The following is a 17274-nucleotide window of genomic DNA, read 5'->3' on the forward strand; positions in this document are numbered from 1 at the left end:
TATATACATTGTCATTTTAAGTCTATACTTTATTTGTATAGCACTTTTCTTCACACTGTTACAACAACACAGCTCACATTCTCACCAGTCAGTGGTGCTCTTGATCCAAGACAATTGGAATAAAAAGAGCTTGTAGTGTTTTCTTTTGCCTAAAGATTTTTAAAAGTTTATTCATTTGCTTTTAAATAATTTAAAGCAGTTTATACAAAGCCGAGCATGGCGGTGGATCCTTTTTTCAAATATAAATATTCCACGGAAAAGCCCCGCTTACATGACCAAAGTAAAAAGGAAATTCAACACTAAAATCTTTTTTACTCTCTCTCGAAAATGTCTTATAAAGTCACATGCACACACACAGTGTGTTGGAGTTTCTAGAAAAAGGCACCACTGTGACAAAAGGATCCCATAAAAAAAATAGACAAGTATCTGTCCGTTCACAGCTCTAGGGATCCACAAAGGACACCATGATGTACCTGGTTCCGCTGGTGGTGGGAAGACCCTCGTGGTAGTGAGTTAGGCGGCCGGGGTGCATGAAGGACCAGCCCTTCCTGGGCGACTCCACGTTGCAGTCGTAACGCAGGAACCGGCAACCTCCGCCCTGACACACACAACGCAGACGCCATTAGTCGGTCGAGCCTGAGGTGGGCGAAGGTGAGCGAAGGCTAGTTGGGCCAGCGCAAAGTACCTGGTAGTCTACGTTCTTGCTGTTGAGGGCGATGTTGATGGTGAACGTGGACGAGTCGTGATGCGGCCGCAATGACGGCTGCTCGTCGGGACGGTAGCGCACCACGAAATTCATGATCGCCTGAGCCTGCGTCCGGCACAACCAAAGAAAAGCAAGATAGTCTTTCTATTGTTAAATAATTTGTGTGTGACCGAGAGCGAGTTGGGTTCGTTTCGATGAAGTTTCTGTCACACAAATGCCTCCAGATAGCAACAGCAAACCTCATGGTGTAGCCACCGTCATCCCTTGACCTCAACCCGACTGCGAGCCTGTGGAGCTTGTACCTTAGGCGAGTATCCGGGGTAGAGTTTTTCCGTGATGGGGGCAATGTATTCTTTGAGAAACTTGAGCCACTCCTTCTCAAATCCAATCTGGTTCATGTGGATGTCCACAGTGGGAACGTTTTCGTAGCCGCCGGCCAAACGCTCGTCCTGCGTGACGCACAACATGCACGCGAAATGCCATTTATCACTTCAGAGACCAATCTTGCGGGTTCTGGCGTACAGAGCACGGAGGCCCGTCAGGGGGTCACCTTGTGCTTGCCGCCGGACCATTCGCCGTAGTCCTCAGTGGTCTCCACCAGGTCGTCGCACATCTTTTCCGAGAAAGCCGGGAACCAGTACACGTCCGGACACGGCTGTAACGGTTGGCAAAATAATTTGCAGTAAATTGCTGTAGAATTTTAAAAAGTGCATTCCAACACATGGGGAAGGTGCACTAATAAAACAAACAAAGAAATTACTCCTCCCTAACTTAGTGAATAAAACAAACAAAGAAATTACTCCTCCCTAACTTAGATTAGCTCTGATACGATTGTGACCTATCATCACATAAATCTGACATCCCTCAACTTTGACTTTTAACTAATTCACTGCCAGCCTTCCCAGTTAACATGGATATTTGACTTCGAAAGCCGTCAATGGCAGTGAATGTGGTAATATCACAATATTACAATTTTATTTTAGGGAAAATACGACTAATATTACAAGATGCAGTGAACCCCCCATTCATCGCAGACCCACCCACCATAGGTGAAAATCCACAACAGACCATAAATCAATTATTTTAATTTGTTTGATCCCTCTCACATGGTTCAAATACATTTAATCTTTTACTCCTTGAAGAGAAGATGACGTGTTCACTTACCTGCTCCACGAAGCTCTTTGGGTCTTCAAAGATCTTGGAGTAGTTCTCATGGATGTACTTGGCCCTCCAGTCCTGACACAAACACACAATTCGTGTCAGTTTTACAATTTGTGTATATTGTTCGTGTGTGTGTGTGTTAAGGGCACCAGAGGATTGTCAAAGATCTGCCACATGTCCGGGTGCAGCCTGGACGTGTTGAAGTTGTTGGACGACACCAGACGGCCAAAGTCGTAGCGGTTGGACACGAACATGAACACTCCCTATGTGTGGGTGGGAGACATGGAAAGGTTACTGGTTTTATTTTTTATTTTTTTTCTGCCTCCCCATGTTTAACGACTGTGGCGATGAAAGCTACCTGCTCTCGGACCCTGCGACAGAATGCCATGTCCGGGTCCAAGTTGGGGTCCTCGTACAGGTTGACCTTGGACAGTTTGGAGCGCAACACGCTGCCTTTGATCAGGTAGGCCTGGGACATGTACGGAACGTTCCACAGACCGCTGTGACACACAGAGACACACACACACACACACACATGGTGGTGAGTCAACGAGTGGTCGGGTGGTTTGGGGGGGGTCGAGGACGAGGCACTACGAGACTCACATCCTCTTCCCTTGAACGATCTCGATGTAGTCTTCTGATCTGGAGTAGTATCCTTCGGCGCTCAGGGCACCCCAAAAGTTGCTCCACAGCTTTCCGGGTTTGGAGAGCATGGGTGCGATGACGGACCTGGAAAACAACAGCAGCAACGATAACAATCATCAAGCAGTGAGCGCAACCTGGTGAAGAGTTCATGCTCACTTGTTTTCCTCAATGAGGATCCTCAGGGTGTCGGGGTTGGTCAAGACAACATCCGAGTCGATACTGAAGTAGTAATCGCAACGGGAATCCTTCCGACACGCCTCCCTACACACACACGAACGGTGACAAGCCGGGGATCAGTTCTGGAAGCATCCGAGCTCACTGTGACTCGACGTGCACTCACACAGCCATCTTGCGCGCCCGATCCTCCGGCAGGTTCTCCTCGGGTCCGACTAGAACGGCGTCGGGGAAGAGAGCGCGGTGCCGCTGCCAGAACTCGTGGATGTGCCGCTCGTGGTACACCACCTGCCAGGGCGGAGGTGGAAAAAAAAATCTGAATCAGAATCATCTTCAGAACATTTGCTTTCCATTCTCTGATGACAATTTTGCCATATGTTAGCATACCTACTGTTAGCATGTCAGCATTTCACTTTCTGTTTGACATCAGTTCTTCGGCATTTACACTCCCTTTTATTTTTAAAGTGCATTCTCTCGTTACTGTTACTAAGTGAAAGGAGAAGTTTAGACGCTTCTCCGCAAACTCACGTTGTTGTGGATAAAGAGGTGGAGGCGCGTCAGAGGGTAGTTGAGCGTGGTCAGCCGCTCCAGGAAGTCCCCCATGAAGGGCGTGGCGTGGTGGATGAACACGGCCACGTGTACCAGCGGCATGTCCTGCTCCTGAACTCGCGCACACAAAAACAACGAATGATGTGGCCCTATCGCGGACAAGGCGGCGGCGGCACACGCACATCTATTTCGTCGAAGAAGAGCAGGTCGTCATCGCAGTTGCCGCAGCCCTCCTCGTACGTCCACGCCGTCGGAACGTAGTTGGCTAAATAGTTGAGTTGCAGCTGCGGGGCACAAGTGACATCACAGTTTATGGGTCGGAAAATTATGACACATTGACGACAAATAATGTATCTTGGGTCATCCGTCTACGCCAGTGATATAAGTGGAACAATGCTTTTCCATCACTATATAAACTTTTTGTGAAATTTGTGTTTGGTACTCCAGGAAGTATTAAGCAGCCTACCTTGGTGGGCCCGTTGCCGTGTATGACGACAGGAAGCGTGTCGTAGGCCACGTTCCTCACGCGGACCTTGGCCCTTTCGAACTTGAGGACGACTTCATCTGAGAAAAACGAGGTCGAGGAGACAGCGGGCACATTGCATAACAGCTCGCTTGGCAACACAGCTAACAGCTCGCGGGGTCTTACCAACGGCACCGTTGAGATTCTGGAAGATTCTGGAGCGGTGGTCCAATGTCATGTTCAATTTCGTCTGAGGATAACGAAAACAAATTATAATAATAATGCTCATGGCGTCAGTGTGGCCGGCCGGACGCCATCTTACCCGCTGCGTGCGGTCCAAGTAGATTTTGGTGTAGAAGAGCTGGTCATCGTCGTAGTCTTTCAACTTCCACTGCTGGACCATGGTGTTAACATCCGGTGCGAAGCCCATGAACCCTTGACAGATGTACAGATAAGGACATTTTCAGTAGCAAATGTCAAAATGCTGAGTCTAGTTGAATGTCCAATTTAACCTGCGAACAAAACACCTCAAATTTTGAAAATCAGATGATTGGTTGCAGAGGAATTGAGATGTGATATCACTTAAAGGAAAAAACCCAAATTGGAGTAAAAGAGTATCAACTGATTATTTCTCAAAATATCTTTTTGTCTGCTACTCAGGGAACCCATTCTCCAGTTGGCTGACAACTTTTAGTTAAAAATATCCACCAATAAGCTTGAATAGGCCGAAATTCTGAGGGGTTCGCTAAGCGGACACGTTAAAATGACCGTGCTGTTTCAAACGGCGTCACTTCCCCTAAAAACTCCACTTCAATAGCGAAAAAAGACAAATAATGTTCATTCGTGAGAAGAGCAGTGTGGCCAGGAAGCATATGTTCGTCAGCAATCAACAGAAGTGCTTGTTTCGTGTTTTTTAGAAAATTCCGCAAAGATGATAATCATCATCGTAATAATAAGCAATATTTTATATATATATATATATATATACACACACACACACACACACACACACACACACACACGTCTAGACTAAATCTCAGGATCAACTTGAGTCAGGAACCCTAACCCAAACCCAACTTTTCTCAAACTGAGACACAAAAATGCCGTCGTGAGGCTCTCTTACCTCCCGAGTTGAGGTAGCGTTTCCCGGAGTGCACGGCGGGGTACTTGGGAGCCAGCCTCTGGTCGGGCCAGCAGAAGCCCTCTGCGGAGAACACCACGCGGTGGCCCAGGCGCGAGAACTTGTACAGGATTTCCTCGGGACCTGACGCGAACACCACGTCGTAGCTGGAGGGCCGGACACAGGAGGTCCACTTCAGAACCGGGCCAATGCCTTGGCGCAGGAAGGAAGGAAGCTGGGCGTTACCTGTCCACAAACAAGACCACCAAGTCCTCCTGCTGAGAGTGTTTGAGCAGCTCCTTCTTCAGCCAGCGCACCTTCTGCCCGCCGCCCACCGTACGTGCGACGTCGCCCCCTTTCCACTCCTCCCCCAAGCCTAGAACCTGAACGCCAGCATCACAATCAGCAACCATCATCACGGCCAACATCATCATCGCAGGATTACCTTCACAGTATAGTTGAACTCTCTGGCAGTCCTCATGAAGCGCAAAAAGCCGTCTGTCTCCTCCGTTGCGGCCGTGACGACCAGAAGATTCTCTGCACACACAAACTCATACTTTTGAATTATTTCAAAGAAAGAATTCCACACTGAGGTGGGAAAAAGAGGGAGGGGCAGGGGGGAGTGCTAGGGGCGTTTAAGCAGAAAGTTGCAGTGGTTTCCATGACAACAGCCTAGCTTAGCATCCCTCCCTCCCTCCCTCCCTCCCTCCCTCTATGCGAATCAGCAAGGGGCTTGCTTCACTGTACTCGGCCTTACTCTAGTCTTTGCCGGGGCATAAAAATCAAGGAGTTCAACTAAGAGTGCCTTCGAAGCTAAGAGTAACTTCAAGAGAGTTTGAGTGAGTCGACGACGTCATTATAAGCAAAAGTTGCAGTGACGTAAGAGGAGCGGAAAGCAGGAAACGTGTGGAGAGACTTCAGCGGGACACGGCGGTTCCCCTGGCCCGCCTGGAGACGCTCCAGATCGGCCTTACCTGGCGAGAGGCTCCGCGGTTGAGCGTGAAGCGCAACCCCGAGTGATAGCAAGCCGAGGAGCCAAGAAGACATGGCGGCGGCCACTTGTCGATGGAAACGCTTCCCTTCCATCGCAGAACACTCCTCTTCGCTCCTCTCGTCTGCCTTTCGCAGCTCCGACGGAAGCCCAGCGGAATCTCGCGAGAACAACAATGCCAGTTGGCACGTAAACGTCAACGGGAAGTGATTGGACTCCCATGCCCGACACAACGGCCAATGAGAAGCTCGATACCTTTGATTGACGGGGCTTCTTTCCAATCAGCAGAACACAAATGAGTTTTTTTTTTTTGTCCTCCGGCCACCGAAAGTTCGGACCCCAAGATTGCCACGTCACACGCGTTCACTATTTACGTTCTCAGTGTCCACTTAAAGACCGCTGTGACTACTTCAAAACACTTATGACGTCATTAAACTACATAACAAGTCATTCATCATATTACACCGCGGTAAGTAAACGTCAACGAGAAGTGATTGGCCGTCCGTCCTTGACGCGGCGGCCAATGAAAAGCTCGCCAGCTTTGGCCCACGCGGCTCTTTGCCAATCGGGCGTGTCAATGAACGAGCCAATCACAGAGAGACAAACGGGATTTATTTTTTATTTTTTTGTTGCGTCCTGGGGCTACGGAAAGTTCTCGTTTGCCACGTCACACAATTTTACTCTTTATGTTTTTATCGCCAACCAAAAGGCTGCTGTGACACTTTAGTTCCATATGATGTAATTAAAATAAAAATCATGTTTGTTTTTTAATTTTCTTGTCTTTTGTCACGATAAACTCCCCTTGCTCCTTGTTGTCATGGTAACCTAGCAACACGGTAGCGACAAAAAACTGGCTCTTTTCAAATTCTTGAACTTTTTTACAGGTTGATGCCAAATAGGCCGAGCTTCTTCACGCCCGCTCAGGTGGCGGCTCACAATACAGCGGCCGACCTATGGGTGTCCTTCCTGGGCAAAGTGTGTGACCTGACCCCCCTGGTGAGGCAGCATGAGGGTGAGCAGCACGAGCATCTTGAGTATTGTAATCATTTTCAATTCATCTAGAAACTGCGTGTGAAGGGTGAAGATCTGAACTGTAATTCCATAGGACAAAGTCAAATGTCAGTCACATAGAACGTGAGAATTGGAAAATAAATTGAACATACGATTCAGCTACTAGGTCTCGCGAGAATTTATCAAATGCTAACATGCTAGCAGTTGGTATGCTAACATAGCAAAATAGTAACCTGATAATGGAAAGCAAATGTCCCGAATGAGCTGAACAACTTGAAGTTGGAATGGCTTGAATCGGGAAATATGTAAAAACTGTTGCTTAATTTTGGGATTTCCCAAAAATGGGTAATTTTTGGAATGTGAGAAATAGTTCCACTGATGTCCTGAATTAGCGGAACAGTCTGAAGTTGGAATGGTTTGAACTGATGGAGAAATGTGGAAGGATTAGATATTTTTTAAAATGTCTCCATTCATTTGTCATGTAAATGGTGAAATATTGGAAAATGCTCTCCAACATTCACACGATAATATTCGAACAAGAACGATTTCTCCCAGGCGATGTTTTGCTGCTTCCAATCATGGAGTTTGCAGGCAAGGACATCAGCAGCTGGTTCGACCCCGAGACCAAAGACGTGAGTGTGCGCGCACACGGCAACCAATCGCACAGCGGCCTTTACCGTTCATATCCGCACCTGTGCGCAGGTGTTGACGTTCGTGCACCCGCTGACCGACTGCGTGAGCTACTACACGCCGCGGGGACGCTTCGTGCACGTCCCGCCGGCCGGCCCGCGTTCCGACTGGGCCAGCGACATCGAGCCGGCCTGGTGGAAGGACCGGCGCTACGAGGTGGGACGGCTGTCCGCCAAGACCAGGTGGATACGCGTCATCAACACGCTGACGTCGCAGGAGCAGCGGCTGGAGGTGAACCGCACGCCTAGCCTAGCCTCGCGCAATTGACGCTAAGCTCGGCTAACGGCTCCTCCCCCGCCCTCCTTCCGCCTCAGGTGTGTTCCGAGGAGACGCTGGGCGAGGTCCTGGAGCGCTACCTGCCGTACAACTCGCACGCGTGCAGCTACACGTGGAAGCACAACGGCGCCAGCCTGGACATGAGAAAGACGCTAAGTCAGAACAACGTCCCCGACGACGACGTCAAGCTCCAGAAGCTGCGTCTCGACTGCGATCTCTTCACGCCCGCCATCCTCCTCCACTTTAACGACGACCTGACTGAGGGATGAATGCCACGTTGTGTCAATCACGCCGTGTCGCGTAGAGAGCGATGACCTCATTTTATGAATAAAGCATGTGTTTGTGTGTTGGCGTTTGAAGCGTGTGATGTCTTTTACAAAAACTGCGACTGGATCGCACACAAACACACACATAGTGTAGTTCAAAGTTCGCTCGGCGGTCACTCACCTCCAGCCGGCCTCGACATTCTCTGTCGCCCCGCTCCTCTTCATCACGAAGACGCCGCAAAGAAGCTGATTACCATGACGACAGAATATCACGACGACGTCGACGAGGACAACAGCTTCTGGAATAAAGGTACAAGATGTATATTGTATTTCTGGTGTTTGTGTCTGTTGTGTAATTGCGTGTGTTGTATATTGTATATCTGGTGTGGGTGTTGTGTAAAGAATGTAAAGAATTGCCTGTCGTGTGGTGTATGTCGTCTGGTGTGTACATTGTATGGATTGTGTTTTGCGTGGGTCTCTGGTGTGTATGTGTGTGTGCTGTGCATGGTGTGAGCTTGTGTTATAGGGTGTGCATGTTGTATAGCGTGTACGTGTAATATGTTGCGTGTCTTGTTTGGGTATATTGTGTGTTTTGTGTAGTTTGTGTTGCGTGTGTGACTTCATGTCAACTCACGTGCAAACTTGTGCATCAGGACCCGCTCTCCGCTCTCGTTCAGGCGTGTCCAGGCTCACACGCCGCTTGTTTCCCTTTCTGACCGCAGCAGCCATCTTGAGTCTGGGAATTGCACTGGGAGCCAGCTGTGAGAGCACACACACACACACACACACACACTTCTACGCTTCTGTTACACACACTAAAGTGAACGTGCACGCGTGTGTGTGACAGACTCGAGGTTGACGAGTCGTTTGTGGTCTGTGGAGCAAAGTGTTTCCAACATGAGCCAATCACTGAGCAGTGTCGAGAAACTCACCGCAGGTAACGTTGCGCAATCACGTTAGGTCACACCGTACCGCACGATGCTGCGTTGTTGTCACGCGGTACCATGCCACGTTTCGTTGCGCCGCGCGTGTCACACCTTGTCACGGTGCGCTCATGTCGCAGACGCCGCCAAAGATGTGGAGCGACTCAAGTTCGGGGTGGCAAGCGCCAAAGACGAGCTGCGCTCAAGTGAGATTTTGTTATGTCATAACCGTGTCGTGTTGCACGATGCCAAGCTGTGTCGTACCACGTCGTTGTGGTCATGTTAAACACCGCCATGTTGTTTTGTCCAATGCCACGTAGCTTCCGAGGCCTTGAAGCAGCTAGCCACTTTGGACACCATCAGCAGGGTGGTGGCTTCCCTCCAATGTTCCGTTGAACACATCATCAAGAATGGTACACTACGCACACAAACACACACAAACCCACACAGAGTGGACATTTGAGGGCTTGTGCTTTAAAGGGTCGACATCGGTAGGCTCCAACTGCTGTCCTCTGGACTGGCAGAGCTTTGGCTCCAACTGTTACTTCTACGGTCGGTCGCTGCTGTCCTGGCACGACGCCCGCGACTGGTGCAACGGGCACGAGTCGCACTTGGCCATCATCCTGACGGACAAGGAGTGGGACTTTGTGCAGCGGGAGTCGCTGGGAGCCTTCTTCTGGGTGGGCCTGACCGACGAGAGGACGGGATCGTGGGAGTGGGTCAACCAGGACGCCTTACGTCATGAACCGCAGGTGGGCGGCGCCCGTCCTCACGTCTCCATCTTCATCCTGTGGCACACTCGGTTTATTGGGGTGAAAGGAAGCACCGATAGCCGATGCGTTGTCCACGAATGTTAACTGAAACCCGTAGATTAGCGTGACAATGACCATATTCAAAACTCTAAAAGTGCTCCTTTAAGCACACCCCTTGATGCGTTTTAACGAAACATTTCAAATGTTCAACCATAAAAATATTCCCTTTGGGATTAATATGTCACGACAAAACTGTCGCTGAGCATATCATGAATAGAAGGTGCAGCTTCCAAACAAAATGAACCTTTGTCCCTGAAAATGTCAACAAAATCCTGCAGACTATATAGCACTCGTGCATCAAGCGTGTGCACGCCAAGAAGTGTGCGTAAAGCGTGCGGACGAACATTTATCACGTTGGACTCGGGCGTGAGGACATGCGTAAATGTAGACACACCTCTGATCGTGCGTACACACAAAACTTTGTGGTAGAACTGCGAAAGTACAAACAGAACACAATAAGAGGGTCACACAATGAAACCATCGAAAAGCACGAGTGGTGAAAAGTCGGGTTGTTGCTTCATTGTCCCGCTCCAGTTAAAGATAATTCTCATCTTTTGCCATTGAGTTTGAGGTCCAAAAATGTCTTTTTTTATTTACGAGATTGCTCTTTTCTCTGATCCAACAGAATTAACAGCAGCAATTATACCTTCTCCCACACCATTTTTTTCCCCCTTTTGTTGGTATTGCCTGCATGAACTGTTCCAAATAGTATTTTCAATTGAGGCCTTTTTCAATGCAAATGAGGCCAAATAGTGCACAAGCGTGGCAGTTTCGAACAGGTGGCACTTATCAACACACACGACTTAATTGTGTTCGTACAAAATGTGTCCGCACCTTTGATGAATACGAATTTCCTTTTGTACTTACAAAAGATCATGAACGAGAATATATATATAAATTGACCCGTCGTTCGTTTGGCTCAGGCACTGGCGGCCCGGGCAGCCCGACAGCTGGACCCACCACGGCCTGGGACCCGGAGACGAGGACTGCGCTCACGTGCACACGGACGGACGCCTCAACGACCTGCACTGCTCCACCAGGCTGCGCTTCCTCTGCCAGAGGCACGCCTGACCACGCCGGGAAAAAACAAGACAAAGAAACGCTTGCGACGACACTTTTTAATGAAAACCAAATAAAGTGCAACAATAATATTCCTACAGGAAAACGTGTGCAACAGCTTCTGCTTGTAAACATGTTGAAAAGTGCAAAACAGACATCGAAAACGATTTTGCAAACAATCGAACGCCGAACGTTGCAGACAGTGAGGTAGACGTCGTAACTGCAATTCAACCGCGCAGCTCAATGTCAAAAACGTGACAAAACAAACTTGGGAGTCCTCAGGTCATCGGGAACGCTCGGCTGATGACCACCTCGTTGGAGTCTCCGCCCAGATGACACACATCCAGCAAACACGCCAACCTACGATTGGCCAGCTGCCTTGCCGTGGCGATGAGGTCACCTGACGGAGCCAGACAGCGACCGTCGTTAACTGCCGAGAGCCGGTTTGCGTGAGTGCGCGAGTGTGTGCGTGCACGCACCTGGCGACGGCGGGGGGGCGTGAGACGAGAAGGCTCCGTGGGACAAGATGGAGGCCCAGGTGTTGCCGTGGGAGCCGGGGCGTGGCGAGAGGGAGGAAGAGGACGACTGGGGGAGGAAGATGGCGTGGATGCACGTGTCGTCCGACAAAGCTGTGTGGGTCAACATCGCGGGGGGGGGGGGGGGAGGCGCCGTTTCCCAGAAAGGAATGAAGGAAGGAAGAATGTAAGGAGACAAGGAAGAATAGAAGAAAGAAAGGAAAGAAGAAAAAGGACAGAAAGAACGAAGAAAGGGATACGGAAAGCTGCCACGTGTCCGCGGGGGTCGGCGGGGTATTACCCTTAAGCCTGAGCGTGAAGTAATTGTCGCAGGCGAAGACGGCGGCACAGGTGAGGCTTCCTCCCATCGTCACGGCAACCGCCTGTTCTTTCTTATGGGCGGGGTTGTAGCGCATGGCCAGCGTCTCCACGGCGACGTGCGGGAAATGCGGCGGGGAAGGGCTGCTGGTGTAATAAGAAGTGTCGCCCTGCTCCTCCTCTTCCTCCTCCTCCTCCTCCTCCTCTTCGTCGTCGTCGGTGTCATGGAGGAACTCCATGGTAGCCTCGAAAAGAAGGTCTGGACAAGATGACACTTTAGTGCACACACGTTAGCGATGTCACGTTGATGTCGTTGTTGTCGTACTCCGCCATGTTGTCTTTTTATACCGCGACGTGTTGTGTTGTCGCGAGGAATGTGTTGCGTGGCATCACGCCATGTTGTGTTCGGTCATACCGTCACGCCACGTCATGTTGGACATTGTGTCGGACGTACACACGGACACACCTGTCTCGTTGCTGCCTTTGGGTTGGACGGTCGCTTGAGGACGTCTTGGGAGACAAAGGGACAAGGTCATCGATCCGACCGATCGGAGCGATCCATTTATAATGAGCGGGCGTGGCCTGTTCTCACCCTTTCGCCGGAGTGTCCGAGTGCAGCAGCAGCTTCCTCTTACACGGCCTGTCGTGCGCAAACACAAGCTCGCATGAACGGGGCAGATTTCAAAGGGGAAACCGAGGCCGGAAATGCCGTGACCTGCCGCCGCTGGTGGATGTCAGCGGGCGGGACGTCCGCTGACTGGCAGTCGGCGACGGCGTAACCCGGCAGGAGGAGGAGGGCGAGGAGGACGAGGAGGACAGAGACGAAGATGCGTCTCGCCAAAAGATGCAACTCCCCTCCTAAAGCATTGAGCGAACAAATTATGATCTCACTACAGTATTATTATGCATAAACAATCAATCGGTCAAATTATTGGCACGTGTGATTGTGTGTGTACCTCTCCTCGGCTACAGTATGCAACCATGGTAACGGTGGCCTGGATACAGAAGGTGCGTCGCTCCCTGTAACAAAGTTTCTTCATCTCCCGCAGAAGCGCAGTCCCCCGGAGGAAACCGGGCTCCCCTGAAAGAAAAAAAGGACGGATGCCAGCAAGGAAGGAATTAAGAAAAGGGAGGAACGAAAGGACAGAAGGAAGGAGGAAATGGATAGACGAAGGAAAGAAGAAAGAAACAGAAAGGTAGGAAAGAATGAGGAAAGGCAAGATGAGAGAAGGGGGAAAAGGAAGGAAGAAAAGAAGGGAAAGATATTACAAATACAACAGAGAAAGAAAGGAAGGAAGGAAAGAAAGAAGGAAGTGAGTAAAAAAGAAAGGACAGAATGGGGGAAGAAAGGGAGGAAGAAAGAGGAAGAAATAAAGAATAAAACAAAGTTAGAAGGAGTGGAAAGGAAGGAATGAAAGTAAAGGAGGTAAGAAATAATGAAGGAAGGAATTTAGGAAGAGGGACACACGGTGAGAGGGCGCTGAATTTCCTTTCCGAGCACGCCGGTGACGGTCAGCTGACCTCGGTTGTCTCTCATGTACGTTTCCAAGGAGACGGGAGGGGGCGGGTAGACGAAGTATCCGCCAATCAGAGCCGCGCGCTTCAGCCGCTTGTCGTCCTGCCGCCGCAGCCAGTCGAGGAACTGCTGCACCGCCGGCAGCTGGCCGTAACCTCTGTGCCCGCCTGTCAATCGAGCCCGCCGTCGATGATGATGATGATGAAGTCACAAAAAGAGCTGGTACCTGAGATGTGTAGCATTGTGTGCGGCGTGTTGGTCAGGTACAAGACTCCCGCCTCCGTCTGGACCACCTTCAGACGAGAACACACCACCACCATTACTGCGCACGCACACACACACACACACACACACACACACGCCGCTTGTCAGCGTGACTTCTCGCTTCCTTCGCCTCCATCTTCGGTTCCTTCCTTCATCTCACATGGGTGGAGCCTGCGGTGAGTCTGCGGCTGAGAGGTGGCGAAAAGCTGGATCCAGATTGGACGAGAGCAGCGCCCGTCCTGCAAACGCAGCCAGCGATACTCCGAGAGCTCTGACCCTGCGCACACGCAAACACACGCACGTGGACGCGCGGGTTCAGTAAGCGCGTCCACATCCCCGTCACCGTGGCGATGCCCCTCACCCTTTCTCAGCCGCTCGGAGCGCCCGGCGAAGACCAGCAAGCCGATGACGTCGCAGACGGCGCCGTGAGCGCGAGCCGAAAGTTGCTCACTGTGACAAGAAGGCAGTCAAGCGCGCTCGCCGAAGACGCGGTGCCCATGGAATTTTTTTTCAAATTTGGGAAAAGAGAAGTTTAGTAGCAGGAAAATTATCTTGTGGGCAAAACTCTTGAACAATGTCATTGCTACTTGCAATTTCCCAAAAAACAAGGGGTGTAGGCCATTACAATTGTTAAATGTCCATATTTGTTTTTTGAAAAAGGAGATTTGACTTGAAGCCGCCTACCTGCCGCAGAAGTCGTAGGCGCTCGCGGGCGGCGGCAGGCGGGCGGGCGCCACCGACGCCTCCGGGAGCAGAGAGATGCGAGCGGCGAGATTCTGGCTGTTCGCGCTGATCTCTGTGCGCCCAGGAAAAAAAGGGATGGGAGAGGAAGGAAAGAAGAAAAGAGAGGAAGAAAAGGAAGGAAGGAAGGAAGGAAGGAAGGAAGGAAGGAAGGAAGGAAGGAAGGAAGGAAGGAGGAAGGAAAGAAGAATAGGAAGGAAGGAAAGAAGGATAGGAAGGAAGGAAGGAAGGAAGGAGGAAGGAAGAAGCAAGGAAGCAAGGAAGCAAGGAAGGAAGGAAGGAAAGAAGGAAGGAAGGAAGGAAGAAGGAAGAAGGAAAGAAGAATAGGAAGGAAGGAGGAAGGAAGAAGCAAGGAAGGAAGGAAGGAAGGAAGGACAGGAAGAAATCAAGAAGCAAGGAAAGAATGGAAAAAAGAAAGGAAAGATGAAAGAAAGCCAGGAGAGAAAGTCAGGAAGGAAAGAGAAAAAACAAAGGAATGAGATAAGGAAAGAGGGAAGAAAGGAAGAAAGAAAGGAAATAAGAAAAGATGGAAGGAAGCAAGTACCGATGTCGTCGCCCTCGGACAGGTAGCGCCGCTTGACCCGGAAGTGGCTCAGGCTGATGACGTCACCGGGCTTGAGAACGCAGAACCAGTTGACACACAGGCCGTTCCACATCACCACCGACACGCTTCCCGTGCGGTCGCACGCCTCCAACAGCGCCTGCCGAGCGAGCGAGCGCATGCGTGCGTGCGTGCGTAAGACGCCGCGTCCGCTTTCCTCGATGGCGACGCCTTCACCCACCTGATAAGGACACTTGGAGTTCCTATCTGCTTTCCCGTAATAAGTCAGTTTTGACTTCGCCGTGATGCGCAGGATCAGCCGCTGCAGGATGTTGCCCCGGACCCAAACTTTGCGCCCTAAAAATCCCTCGCGGAGGCCTTTGATGGTCACGGACGGGTGGTAAACTGCGGCCGCAGCATCAGAGAGAGAAAGAAATAAAGTATGTCAATGTGTCCTGTGCCCGTGCTCCACCCACCTTTCCCGTCGTGCTCGCTCATGGGAGGCGGCGTCTGATTCCAGGCGTCTCCGTGGAAGTCCACTTTATTCCACAGTGGCAGAAAGAACGCTCGACTGGCCAGCAGAGGACCTGTAGAGCGCGCACGTTGACCAATGGCGCGCGAGCGTAGGGGCGCGGCTCAGCTCATTCACCTGACACATCGGGCGAGCCGCTCCAGGGCAGCGAGTCCCAATCCGAGTCCCGGCTCACGTCGTCGCCCTCGGCCACGCTCATCTCCACGTTGACCAAGATGAAGCTGCGCACAAGGACGACATGCGACACTTTGGCCTGTTTTACTGCCCCCTGCTAGCTCTTTTGTAATTACTCTTTTGTATAAACTTCTCCTGGAAATTGGACCGGAAATCTTCCACCCATTTGCAACCCTCGCGGCTACCTTTGGTCCTCAGTGCGGTCCGCCAAGCCCACCATGGCGGGGGCCAGGGTGGCGGTCCGCAAGACCGCGCCCAACCGCAGGACGTGCCTCTCCACCAGCGCGTTGAGCCCGGGATCCAGGGTGACGCGCAGGCGGCAGTCGCGGTCGCTCAGCGTGACGTCGTACAGGTCGTCGCCTGGACACGGAAGCGGCCCGGGTCAGAGGTGAACGGGAGGACCCCGGAGAGGGCGGCGCACTCACCGCTGAAGACGGTGTGCGGGAAGTAGATGGATGGAGCCCAGGTCTCTGGTGTAGCGCAACACGTCCAACACGTAGAGCGTCTCCCTGCAGACCACCTGGGACCGCTGAAGACACAACTTGATTTGAGATTTTACGTTACCGGCTTGCTCAAGGTCCTTCCGTCGCTCTCCCACTTCTTTACCCGTCATCATAATCCATCCATCCTCCACGGCGCTTGTCCTTAGCTCAGGCGTGGGCGACCGGCGACCCGCGCCCATAATCTCGCTGGCCCCTTGATTAACACCCCCTCAACATTGTTTTTCCTCTGTGGCCCTGGTAGCGCTGCTGAAAAATTGCGGCCCCCTCCCTCGCCCATCCCTAGTCTCGCCGATCCACTCCAATAAACGCCGTACCCCAAATAATCGACTTCTAATACTTAGAATAATCGAGATGGCCCTTGTAAATGTACCAGTCAGTGTCATACACAAAAGCGGAAATAGTGTAAATAAAGACCACCTCTCAAAATAAATGCCTTACCTTAAACACCAGCTACTCTCTGCAGTTTAGTCAAACTGGCAACATATAGCTAAGCTCATTTTTGCTGTAGTTGCTTCAAACAACAATAAACGACATGCTTTGTGTACTTTTATGCTTTCAAACATATAAATAATACAAAATGGTACCGATATCCGCTGGGTATTAATCCTCGTGTAATGTTTCGAAACTAACGTTAAGTTGCACATCCTTCTCTCTTTTCTTTTCAGAAGACACACACGCACGCACGCACGCGCGTGCACGCACACACACACACGCACACGCACGCACGCACACATGCAAACGTCACATGCAGACATGAAGGGCTTGGTTTTCGTTCTTATTGAAGATATGTGACATGTCAGGACCTGATTTGGCGCGGTTCTGGACCGCCTCAGAGTTCGGCGTAAGACGCAGTCGGTTGCCGCCATGCTGCAAAAACTACGGTTTTTTTTTGTTTTTTTGGCAGAAGCCACAGGCTGCGCATGCGTGGTTGGGCGTCGACGGAAACCTTTGCGGGACAAAAATTATTGAGAGCTAATGAAAGTAAACCCCAAGGTGACGCTTGAAGGTCAAATTTGGAAAAGTGTTTCATGTTAGTAAGGCAACAGAATGGAACAGGACCAGAGAGAGCCAATCACAAGTCTCGGCTTCACAACAACTACACACAATCTGCCAGTAATGTAATAGATTACAATTATGTATTTAGATGATGTCATTATAAAACGTATAGAGTTACCCCCCCCACCCCCCCCAAACACTGTGACTGCATATATGTAACAAGTCTAAATGAACCCCTTGTGCAAACAAGACAAGGCCAAAGCTCTTACTCTTAGGAAAGTAGTCATTGGCGTCAAGGAAGTATGTTGACCTGATACCAACCTTGTCC

The 17274-nt window shown here is 50.7% G+C and overlaps 4 protein-coding genes across 6 annotated transcripts; 2 read left to right on the forward strand and 2 right to left on the reverse strand.

The window, feature by feature from the left end:
- Positions 1 to 8: 8 nt before the first annotated feature.
- plod3 (procollagen-lysine, 2-oxoglutarate 5-dioxygenase 3) lies at positions 9 to 6264 on the reverse strand. Its single transcript, XM_061669708.1, has 21 exons — positions 6249 to 6264; positions 6065 to 6175; positions 5793 to 5969; positions 5264 to 5355; positions 5065 to 5201; positions 4822 to 4985; positions 4021 to 4133; positions 3885 to 3948; positions 3702 to 3799; positions 3418 to 3519; positions 3215 to 3346; positions 2853 to 2974; positions 2669 to 2773; positions 2471 to 2596; positions 2226 to 2367; positions 2017 to 2130; positions 1871 to 1942; positions 1257 to 1361; positions 1009 to 1155; positions 686 to 811; positions 9 to 598 (listed from the first exon to the last, which is right to left on the reverse strand). The coding sequence occupies exons 1-21, from the start codon at positions 6262 to 6264 to the stop codon at positions 443 to 445; spliced, it is 2421 nt and encodes an 806-aa protein (XP_061525692.1). The 3' UTR covers positions 9 to 442.
- On the forward strand, positions 6140 to 8793 carry LOC133397730 (cytochrome b5 domain-containing protein 1). 3 transcript variants are annotated; one of them, XM_061668970.1, is made up of 6 exons: positions 6140 to 6278; positions 6694 to 6821; positions 7361 to 7452; positions 7523 to 7741; positions 7825 to 8362; positions 8706 to 8793. In XM_061668970.1, the coding sequence occupies exons 2-5, from the start codon at positions 6698 to 6700 to the stop codon at positions 8053 to 8055; spliced, it is 666 nt and encodes a 221-aa protein (XP_061524954.1). In that variant the 5' UTR covers positions 6140 to 6278; positions 6694 to 6697; the 3' UTR covers positions 8056 to 8362; positions 8706 to 8793. The 3 variants fall into 3 exon arrangements, with proteins under 3 accessions (XP_061524954.1, XP_061524953.1, XP_061524955.1); XM_061668969.1 differs by lacking the exon at positions 6140 to 6278 and adding an exon at positions 6448 to 6547; XM_061668971.1 differs by lacking the exon at positions 6140 to 6278 and adding an exon at positions 6448 to 6547 and having other exon boundaries at positions 7376 to 7452.
- On the forward strand, positions 8637 to 10939 carry asgr1a (asialoglycoprotein receptor 1a). The gene is made up of 6 exons (XM_061668968.1): positions 8637 to 8813; positions 8900 to 8989; positions 9116 to 9181; positions 9296 to 9388; positions 9456 to 9727; positions 10711 to 10939. The coding sequence occupies exons 1-6, from the start codon at positions 8675 to 8677 to the stop codon at positions 10921 to 10923; spliced, it is 873 nt and encodes a 290-aa protein (XP_061524952.1). The 5' UTR covers positions 8637 to 8674; the 3' UTR covers positions 10924 to 10939.
- si:ch73-71d17.2 (RPA-related protein RADX) lies at positions 10886 to 16129 on the reverse strand. Its single transcript, XM_061669709.1, is given in 19 exon segments — positions 10886 to 11246; positions 11326 to 11475; positions 11663 to 11938; positions 12095 to 12189; positions 12272 to 12319; positions 12395 to 12537; positions 12636 to 12760; positions 13201 to 13362; positions 13422 to 13517; positions 13620 to 13736; positions 13821 to 13909; positions 14144 to 14255; positions 14745 to 14901; positions 14983 to 15146; positions 15218 to 15328; positions 15391 to 15494; positions 15633 to 15807; positions 15873 to 15903; positions 15905 to 16129. Coding segments are annotated over 19 exon segments (2502 nt in total). The 3' UTR covers positions 10886 to 11124.
- Positions 16130 to 17274: the final 1145 nt, after the last annotated feature.

The sequence above is a fragment of the Phycodurus eques genome, chromosome 23, assembly GCF_024500275.1.
Source record: "Phycodurus eques isolate BA_2022a chromosome 23, UOR_Pequ_1.1, whole genome shotgun sequence".
Classification (NCBI taxonomy): Eukaryota; Metazoa; Chordata; class Actinopteri; order Syngnathiformes; family Syngnathidae; genus Phycodurus; species Phycodurus eques.